The sequence below is a fragment of the Cygnus olor genome, chromosome 15 (assembly GCF_009769625.2).
Source record: "Cygnus olor isolate bCygOlo1 chromosome 15, bCygOlo1.pri.v2, whole genome shotgun sequence".
Classification (NCBI taxonomy): domain Eukaryota; kingdom Metazoa; phylum Chordata; class Aves; order Anseriformes; family Anatidae; genus Cygnus; species Cygnus olor.
The window spans coordinates 1636157-1646655 of record NC_049183.1 but is presented as its reverse complement, the minus strand read 5'-3'; the positions used below and the strand labels follow the sequence as shown (position 1 = coordinate 1646655).

At 39.8% G+C, this 10499-nt stretch overlaps 1 protein-coding gene and 1 long non-coding RNA gene across 2 annotated transcripts; both read right to left on the bottom strand.

Moving 5' to 3' along the window:
* Positions 1 to 743: 743 nt before the first annotated feature.
* On the bottom strand, positions 744 to 3808 carry LOC121078505 (coiled-coil domain-containing protein 70-like). Its single transcript, XM_040574769.1, has 2 exons — positions 3691 to 3808; positions 744 to 1920 (listed from the first exon to the last, which is right to left on the bottom strand). Exon 2 carries the CDS (start codon positions 1737 to 1739, stop codon positions 855 to 857), a length of 885 nt encoding a protein of 294 aa, XP_040430703.1. The 5' UTR covers positions 1740 to 1920; positions 3691 to 3808; the 3' UTR covers positions 744 to 854.
* Positions 3809 to 6354: 2546 nt separating this feature from the next.
* LOC121078422 lies at positions 6355 to 8867 on the bottom strand. Its single transcript, XR_005824560.1, has 2 exons — positions 8598 to 8867; positions 6355 to 6943 (listed from the first exon to the last, which is right to left on the bottom strand). It is a non-coding gene; the product is annotated as an uncharacterized LOC121078422 (long non-coding RNA).
* Positions 8868 to 10499: the final 1632 nt, after the last annotated feature.

The following is a 10499-nucleotide window of genomic DNA, read 5'->3' as shown; positions in this document are numbered from 1 at the left end:
GTGCATTGCCAACCTCATCCAGAAATTGAGACTTGCTATAGCTGTACACTGCCTCTTTATAGTGTCCTGGTTTGGCTTCAGAAACACAGAAGGCTGGGCAGTTGCGTTACTTTGCTTCTCTGAAAGAACTGATTCAAACAATTGATACAGTGGGAAAGTGTAGCTAATGTATTTGCCTTAAAATTATTGAAGTGAACTAGTTATATCGTTAACAAATAACATTAAGTGTTATATTTTTTGAAGTGAATTGGAAAATTTTAAATGTTTTTTAATGATTGGTTATGGAAAAAAATCAGTAACAACTTAATCTTCATTTCAAACTGAACTTTATAAATTTCCAGTTAAGTACTCTTGAAAGTATAAGATGGGGATCTGGAAAAAAAATGCAAATGCAGTTGTGAATAACAGTAGATAATATACTACGGCTTTGACCTGGGCAGGGGGAGACTTAACAAAACAAATAGAGCTATCTGGCATGAGCTCAGCAAATGCCTGGAACAGTCTGAAAGGCTGTCGGAGTGTGTGTCTGTGCATAATTGTGTTGATGCACAGTTCACAAGCACTTCTCATTGTAGCATTGTGGGAAGAGAACTGCAGTTAATAATGTTGACTGCTAGAGCCTGGAAGTGAAGCTAAGAGAAATGAGAATCAAACAACCAAATTAAAAAAAAAAAGAGAGAGAGAGAGAGAGAGAGAGAGCGCAAACATATTAAAACATAAAACTAAAACAGGAATCTGAACTATTTTTTTAAGGCTTTATCAGGACTTTTCTTAAAACTTCAAGAGTGAAAGGTGCAAAAGCCCATTTGTGATGGGAGTAAAAACTCATCTGTGACAGAAAGTGAAGTCATATTTCAGATCTGCCTAATTTGCTCTGGTGCTTCGCTTCCACTGTCCACAGCTGGGCCATAATTGCCACAAAGATTTTTCTCTTCTGTGTCAGGTAGTTTCTCCTCTCCTGTAGCAATATACACATTTTCCACGAGGGAAAATTTTTCATCCCACAGGGCTTTCACTGCATCCCAAAGAGCTTTTTTTTCTTTTTGAATCTTCTGATCATTCTCCATGAAAGCTATGTATTCTTCCCAGAGAGTAAGTTTACTGCTTGAGATGGCCATCTCTTCATCCCAGAAGATCATGTCCTTCTTCCAGAAAGCCTTATGGTCCTTCCAGAAAACCTTATTCTTTTCCTGCAGGACTTTGTTCTTCCTGTACATGGCTTTATTCTTTCCTTGAATGTCTTGATTCTGTTTTAGGAAAGCCTTGACTGCTTCCTGGCCAACCTTATTCCTTTCTTCGAGAGCCTTGATCAGCTCCTCAGCAGCCTTCATTTTCTCCCAGAACACTTCAAGCTTTTCCTGAATGCTACTGACTTGTTCCTGGAAAACCTTTTTTTCCATCTGGATGACTCTACTTTTCTGTAGGAAGTCCTTGCTCTCCTCTGAAATGTTCTTGATCTCTTCCATGAAAGCTTTGTTCTTCTTCTGGAAGATGTTAATTTCCTTCCATAAGGCTTTGGCTTTGTTCTCCTCCTGAAAAGCTCTAATCTCCTCATGGAGATTCTTACTTGCTTTGCAGAAGGCTTTGATTTCCTCCTTGAAGTCCATTTTCTCTTCCTTCAAAATCCTGCAATGCTGCTTCTTGTGGAAGCTGGACAATTTTGCCTGGAAGTTCTTATGCTGTTTCTTTGAACAGTAGAAAGCTGGTATCTCACTACTTTGTTTTCGTATTTCTTCCATCCTTTGCTTACTTGTTTGCTTTCTCTCCTTTGGATTATAACTGAAGCCGTAGAACCTAGATGCTTGGATCTGAGAGGGTGAAACAATGAACTCTTCAAGCTCCAGTGCACTGCTGTGCAGGATGCTGGCTGCTTCTCCCAGAGATACAGGGAAGGTGTTTATGCAAAGACACTTTGGATACCTACAACAAACTCAGGGAATACAAAAGCATGCAGCATTACAAGTAAATTCCATGGGCTGTAGTTGTGTTGTGTTAAGAAACTATCCAGTAAAGCTAATCAGGTCATTTCATAAATGTTGTATGAGTCAGGTTATTAAAAATTAACACCGCATGATTTTCCAAAGTGATAAATTGTTTGGGTACCTCTATTTTCAGAATCTAATGTGATGTACTTAAAGGAGCTTGTTTTACAGTAGGGCATTCACAATCATTAGTCACAATCATTTTGGAAGATAATTCCTGTTCTGTTTCATCACAAACTCTTTACTGGATGGATCGCTGACAGCTGTGCTGCTGTTTGTGTAGTCAGGTTTGTTGAGTGGTTACTGCCCAGTGTGGGCCTTAATTTTAAAGAAAATTGTAACTAACACAAATAATTGTGCTGTTTATGTCTGTACTTCTAGCTTAATAGTAACTTGGGTGTAACACAAGGGGAAGAACAGTATTTCTCCTATGAATTATGTTCTGTGAGAAAAATCTGAATTCGTTGTACAGGTGTTTACACTTGCTTTGTCATCTTTAATAATTATTTCATGAAAAAAAATGCTTCTTTTCTGCTTGTCCTGGTTTTAGCTAGGAGAGAGTTAATTTTCCTCCTAGTAGCTGGTAGGGTGCTATGTTTTGGATTTAGGATGAGAAGAGTGCTGATAACACACTGATGTTTTAGATGTTGCAGAGCAGTGCTTACACCAAGCCAAGGACTTTTCAGCCTCTCTCTGTCCTGCCAGCGGGCAGGCTGGGGGTGCAGCAGGAGCTGGGAGGGGACAGACCCAGGACAGCTGACCCAAACTGGCCAAAGGGGTATTCCATACCATCTGACGTCATGCTGAACAATATATAGGGGTGGCTGGCCGGGGTGGGGGGCGGGGCGGCTGCTCGGGGATAGGCTGGGCATCGGTCAGCGGGTGGTGAGCATTGTGCATCACTTGTTTTGTACGCATTATTATCATTATTATTATTATTATTATTATTATTATTATATTTTATTTTATTTTCTGTCCTAATAAACTGTCTTTATCTCAACCCACAGGCTTCAGTTTCTCGTCTCTCTCCCCCATCCCAGAGAGGGAGGGGGAAGGGTGAGTGAACGGCTGTGTGGTGCTTAGCTGCCGGCTGGGTTAAACCACAACACTGTTTTAGACATTATTTTGTAAGATTTATTAATTAACGATTCCACTGAATACATTAACTTGTCCAGCTAATGCCCTTTTTTCACCCCTATACGCTATTTCTGTCAGCATATGTGAGTGCATGTATTTGTTGGATATACATGGCAAGTTTTGTTTGCTGTCATAGTATGGTAGTATAGAGGTGCAATCCCCTGTATTTTATACTTCAGCTACTTATTTTGCTACTTATTTTTATACTGTGTTGTTAGAAAGTGAAACATCTCCAGTAATAAACTGTTTGCAAGGGATAAACAACTCATGATAGGTAATATATGACACTTTATAAGTAATTATACGTATTATGAGAAATGTGAGGAAAATCTGCCTTTGTCAATGAGCAGTGAACATCTCAGCTATATCTACAAACTCTGTTTCTAGGAAGAGAGAGTGAACACCAGGCAGATTTACCATCAGGCAGATTTACCATCATTTACATTACTCTTAAAACATATTATATACTTTGGATCCCATTTTTTGTAGCTTAATTTTCTTGTGAGCTTTACCTATAAATCAAATCTTTAGTATTAAATTATGAGAAAATATTTTCTGTATTGTAACTAACCTGCTTTTTTTTTTTTTTTCCTCTTTTTGTCACACTGAAGACTCTTACGCTGTCTTTGTTAGCAAATTTTGGACCCTACAGGTGAGCAGATGTGAAACCATTGCAGCTGGTTCTAGAGTGCAGGGTAAATTTGCTCACCATTCGCTACTTATGAGGTCACACCGTATGGGTTTAACTTCAGACAAACAAAGGTAGACTTTTAACCTCAGTCACTCCTTCCAAAACATGTGTTCCTTCACTATTTAAAGCAGTTAAAAACTGAATTTCTTTCTAAAGGGAGAGTTTGGTTTCAGCAGCAGTTACTGATTTGCTGAAGTTTACCAAATTTTATTGCTTGGGATGTACAGGAGGAAAAGCTCTTACTAAATTTTGTCATGTCTGACTATAAGAGTTCTTTTGTTGGTTGCTCTCAGTTATTGCGATTGTAATTGTTTTTTTTTATTTGCTTGTCATTTATCATTTTGATTATGCAGAGTTCCAAATGAGGATTTGTAATGCTTTTTTTTTTTTTTTTTTGATTTTTGGCCTAGAGGTGAACAAAACTGTCCCTTCCTTTCACTGCAATAACTTAATTTCCTGTATTTTACGTTCTAGCTGTCCAGTTTTTATGTTGTAACATTTACAGGGGTTATATACTATTAACTCATTCTTGCATTTTCCAGCATAGTTTTTGTATCTTCTTCACGTCCAGTCAAATTGTCACTACTTTCAACAACAAAAGCACTTTGAACAAGTGCAACAAAGCTAATCAGACATACCGATAAGAGGATTAAAACCAGGAAAATGTGGCTACCCAGTCAGAGGTTTGAGTTCTAGCCCTCCTACTGAAATAGCACCACTCTGTGTGGAGTGCTTTGCCTTTTATCATTAACATTAAAGGAGGAGGGCTTCCCTCCTGCAGAATAGCTACCAGTGAACACAAGTCTTTGTATCATTGTATGCAGTCTTCTGTGAATCTAGGGATGATCTTTTGCTGCCGTTATGTTTATTTTCCTTCTTCCTTACAACTCACCAACAATTGATGAAAAACTCTGTTAGGTCTTCCTGAAAATAAACATTGGAGGACTGATCTAATGCTCACCATTATTTTTTTCTAAATGAACCTTCAGAATCTCATTTCTCTGACTCCCGCCCAGCAGCTTGAAGAAATCCATTAGAAACTTGTAGTCTATGGAAGCAATTTGTATTTTCCTGTATAATGTGGAGAAACACATCTGAGGGAAATAAATGAGTGTTATTTATTTATTTATTTTGCAGTGCATGTATGCAGGGTGAGTTTCAGCATAATCAAGCATAATTAAAAACTGATAAAACTGTATATGATGATCTTGGAGAATTCTCTTGTTGGTACTTCTTCGCAATCTTCCCCAAGGTATTGAGTCTCTAATTCTAGTACCAATCTAATTTTGAAGTTGGCCCTGCTTTGAGAATAGGATTGGGCCAGATGACCTCCAAAGGTCTGAGCCTAACGATTATTTAACGATTATTTATTAAGTTATTTAACGATTCTAATGTTGGTTTTAAATATTCTCCAGTGTGTTACTGCAGAAATATTTTGTACCCATCAAAGACATGCTGATCCTGAAAATGTTGTTGCTTTGGCAGCTGATCAGCACAGAGGTTTCAGAGCAACTTTTGGATTAAGTAATCACGCTTGACATCTGCATCACCTCAGGCTAACATGAATGAACAAACACTAAAAAAAAATAAAAAAAGTTTTACTTTTTCACTGAAGTCAACAGTTCATGGAATTATCCTACAGAGAGACAGTATATGCAACAGCCCAGCTTCTCTCATGTATATCTGTGATGATTACTCTCTGGAAACTTCAGTATTAGTTAGTGCTCCACTATCTGAGCTAATTTTGGGCGTGAGGATGGACAATTAGACAGCTGTATTCCTTTTTTGAAATAATAGATATCTCTGCAGTCAGCTCAGCTTTACCATAAAAGTGCTTCTGCTTGTCATTTATGCTTATCAGACTGGCTTGTTTTCTTCTTTCTCCCATGCCCTCTCCTTGTCTCTACCTTTTCATTTTTTTTTACTTATTCCAAAATACTTTGCCATATGTAGGAATTGTCAGTAGAAGATAGTGGGTTTTCTGTAATTTCCCTGGAAGGGTATGAATTAAAATGCATAAATGAATATTTTGATCACTTCTAGAGAATGAATGCTGTTATGGGACTCAGAGTATTGAAACCAATTAACCAATTATTAAACAGTTTCTATGTAGTACCCTCTGCCTTTTCCATTTCCCAGTATCTGCTAGATATCATTTCTTATATACATTTTTGAATAAGATGGTACCCCAAATCTCCCCATGTGCAAGAACAATCATACCACTAAATCCAAAAGTTTTGGTAGTTAAATTTCTTTTTCAGTCTAAAAGACAGATAATTATATTTACCAGTTTAACTAGGTTTAAATGAAAGCATTTCTAACACTATCAAATTTTCTGTATAATTCTACTAGGAGCAATAGACATTAGTGGATTAAGACATCCTTGATAGAGTTAAAATTTAGCAACCCCCTCCAAAATCATTCACCTGCTGGTTAGTTAGGACCAGGTGGCCAAATGGTGGTGTTATAACAGAGAAAACGGAGTCAATGAGCTGAAATTGGAAAAGGTCAACAGAGCAAATTTAGAAATGAAGGACTAATGACTTCAAAGAGCAGTTAAGGCTTTATTAGCTTAAGAAGGCAGAAATCATTTTAAGCATGTGAGTGCATCACCTTTGGTTTCTGGCCAATACAATTGTTGTGTTTTCTTCTGTGAATGTTTTTTACTCTCCAAGAAATTCTTGTTCCTCTTTCCAAAGGTCCAGTTCCTTCTTCCAAAGGTCCAGCCCAGCTTTCCATTGGACTAGGTCCTTTTCCCAGACTTCCATTTCATCCATTAGTAGAGTGTTGACATTGTCCCAAAGGTTCATGTTTTTTTTTCCAGAGAGTCATATTCTTTTCCCAGGCAGCCATATTCTTGTCTTGGAAGGCCGTGATCATATCCCTGTTCCCTTCCCATAAAAACTTGAGACCTTCTACCTTGATCTCTTTCCATTTCCTAAAAGTCTGGTTTTCTTCCAGTAATGCTATCACTTTTTCTTGTAAATCTGTGATTAGGTGGCTTGTCATGTTCCTGAAATATACTGTCAGCTTGTAACCAAGGAAGACAGATGATCTAGCAAGTTGGGAAAACCTGAAATACCACCTTGAAAGCGACATAACTGTAGGCCTGTTTGCGATGCAAAGCCAGATCCTATAATGGCAATAACAAAATTAAAAAAAACAATGACTTTGCAGTGTGGAAAAGAATGAAGTAAATACTGTTATCACGCTTACTGTTAATGCGATCTCTAGGTGAATTCGTAAGAAACACAGCACTATATTTTAATTGTTGAAATCAAATAAGGAACAACAAAGTAAGAAGTAGCCAAAGTAATTATTGGAAATGTGTATCCATTCTACTTCATCTGCATAATGCTTATTATGAATTTGAAACCTGTTTTTTTCTTAGGATAGGATAAAAGAAAACATTGAAGAACAACTTTGAGGAAAGTTTTCCATGGTGTCCTGGTATTAGTCCTCCATCAAACCTATAAAAGTCACAGTAAGATATAATGATAGATCTCCTCAGTGACAACAAATCATCTGCTTTTTCGGTTGGTCTGTTGTCATGGTTGCCTCCATGATGTGAAACGTATAATTTATAAAGGGAATTGGAAGTACTTCAAGCATAGTTCCATACTGTCATTATTGATGTATCAACCTGTATCTAAATAATACACTTTTGTTTAAACAGGGTTTAGGGTTTGATGTAGGAATTACTAAATGATTTTGATGAACTAAATGTTTTACAACAACCAACTTCTTCACGAAGGGAGGGGAGGGGCAGGGGCTGAGCTCTGCTCTGGGGAAAGGACCCAAGGGAACAGCATGGAGATGGGACAGGGGAGTGTCAGGCTGGATATCAGGAAAAGGTTCTGCACCCAGAGGGTGGTCGGGGTCTGGCACGGCTCCCTGGGGCAGTGTTCACAGCACCGAGCCTGCTGGAGGTGAAGGAGTGTTTGGACAATGCTCTCAGACGTAGGGTCTGATTTTGGGGTGGTCCTGTGTGAAGCCAGGAGTTCAATTGATGAATGATCCAACTTAGGATATTCTGTGGTTCTATGAAATGGGCCTGATACGAGGATAATGGTGTTTCTGCCCTTCAAATGTGTGTGTACTTACAGCTGGAATGGTGCATTAGTGAAATGAAATCCATTTGCAACAAACAAACAAACCTCCCAGGATGCCTCAGACATTTCTGTTCTGAGAGTCATCAGTAAGAATCTTGACAGTGTCCTTTGATTTGCATAAGTTTAATATGCACTGTGAGCATCCATAACTGGAGCTGGGCACATAACAATTTTTGAATTAATGGTGGAAACAGAAAGGAGAGGAAACCGTCCAGATGTTTGAGAGGTGCAGGCTGCAAAATTAGAAAATAGATATTCTACTTCAAAGAGAATTTTCTGTTTTCTCTCAGGAGTACTTTATCTTGTCTCTGTGTTTTTAGGTATTGGCCTCCTGATTTTTTCCATTTTTTTCCCCTCTGAGTCACTGTATGCCTGTCATACCAGCAGCTTCTTCCCCAAGAATACTTGCTGCCTCCCTGACAAAAAGGTCAATAACAGAGAAAATGTATCCTGTTTCTTTTGCTTTTAATACACCTTGGTTTCCCTAAAACCAGAGGAACACGTTAGTACCTCTCCACCATTCCCCATGCCTCTCCTTTCATTTCACTTCTTTTCAACTCTCATGTACATTTCAGTTCCATGCCCATTTTACTTAGCACCTTTGTATCTGCTTCAGGAGGTATTTTGCATGTTCTTATACAAAGGCAGTTCTCAAAACTCACTCTCCAAACTCACCTATGTGCCCTCTCGCAGCCAGCTCTGTGCATCCTGTAGGCAGTGGTAATGAACTGTTGGGTCACATCAGCTGTAGTGATGTCATATCTCAGGCTGGTGATGCTCGTGTCACATTACTGAGTGTGCCTGAGGTACTCCTTAGGGTGGTACACAGATGTAAGAGGAGGAGTGGCTCTGGGAAAAGTCGATGGTACCTTCTTGCCACTTTTTCTGCTTATGCAGGCAGTTCTGGAAGGCAGCCTGTTTGGCCTGTTCTATGTTATGTACGCAGTTTTGACACCACTGACATAGAATCATGGAATGGCTCGGGTTGGAAGGGACCTCAAAAATCATCTCGTTCCAAACCCCTGCCACAGGCAGGGATACCACCCACCAGATCAGGTTGCCCAGGGCCTCACCTAACCTGGTCTTGAACACCTCCAGGGATGGGGCATCCACAGCCTCTCTGGGCAACCTGTTCCAGTGCCACACCACCCGCTGAGTGAAGAATTTCCTCCTAATCTCTAATCTAAATCTCCCTCTTTTAGTTTAAAACCATTCCCCCTTGTCCTGTCATTATCTGATTGAGCACAGAGTCACTCTGTCTTTTTTATAAGCCCCCTTTAAGTGCTGAAAAGCCGCAATGAGGTCCCTCTGGAGCCTTCTCTTTTTGTAGACTGAACAGCCCCAGCTCTCTCAGCCTTTCTTTGTAGGAGCATACTCCAGCCCCTTGATTATCTTTGTGGCCCTCCTCTGGACGCATCCTAATTGATCAACATCCTTCTTGTGCTCGGGGCTCCAGACCCAGATGCAGTACTCCATGTGGGGCCTCACAAGGGCAGAGCAGACATGAGACTGGAAGTCCAGAAGCAAATTTTCCATGGGGTTGTAATAACTGGAAATCTGTTTCTTCTGAAATAACCCATGGCTTGATCAGATCTCACTAGGGACCTTAGTCAGATGTCTTCTGCCTTACCCTGTTTTGGGATGTTGAGAACGGGACCTTTCCCATTATAATGTGGCAATATTTAGTATTGCACAAGAGACACACAGCCCACAAACTGAAATGACTGCAATTCTTTTAGAACCTGCAGGCAACTACACAAAATGTCAAGGACTCATTTAGAGTGAGAAAGATAAAAAGGATAGTATGATAAAATAGATGTAGGCAAGCTTGGTACAATATGTTTCATTTTAATGAAAGTGTTCATTAAATGCATAGCATTAGGATTCATGTGAGATATATTCAGGAAGCAAAACTGCCAGGTTATTTTTTCAAACAGAAAAAATCTGAGAGGCAGAGAGGGTTCAGGAACTGGAAATGGTGGAGATAACATTGCCCTCCTCGTGTAACAACATCCCCTCCTTCTCTACTACCATGCTGTGCAGTCGTTGTGTCTTGGCACTGCCTTTCAGGAAGATCATAGGTTTCAGGTCTGTCCTTTCCATGACTGACTCAGCTTCCAACCTCGGAGTGAATGGGAACCTGTTCATTTAACTCAGCTTGTTTCCCTGATTGCAAATTCAGTACAGATACAGACACTTCCTGATGGTTTTTGAATGTGCTGGAGGAGGAGAGGCTCGCAAGGCTTGCTGTGGTTCCCTGCTTCGTGTCACAAAAACGAACATCGGCAGCCACAGAAATATGGGTGCGTGTTGTAAAGAAGAGCCTTTGCTCTTATGGTGTGACAGGGAACTGGGGGAAATTATGGACATGTACGGTTGTTTTTATAAATGGAAAATTAGTTAGGGATGTGTTTGGTGCACGAGCTTGGTTTGACTACCAGGACATGGCTGTTCCCCTAAGCCAAGTGCTTTGTAGTGCAGTGTGCTAATGCAGTGCTGTGCCACTCTGAGGGACAGCAGCTTGCATCAGTCCCAGTACCAAATCGCTCTCTATAGACAGCTCAAACTGCACTGTAA

Bases quoted from the DNA above. Each gene is read 5' to 3' on its own strand.
- LOC121078505 (XM_040574769.1), bottom strand. From the start codon at position 1,739: ATGGAAGAAATACGAAAACAAAGTAGTGAGATACCAGCTTTCTACTGT.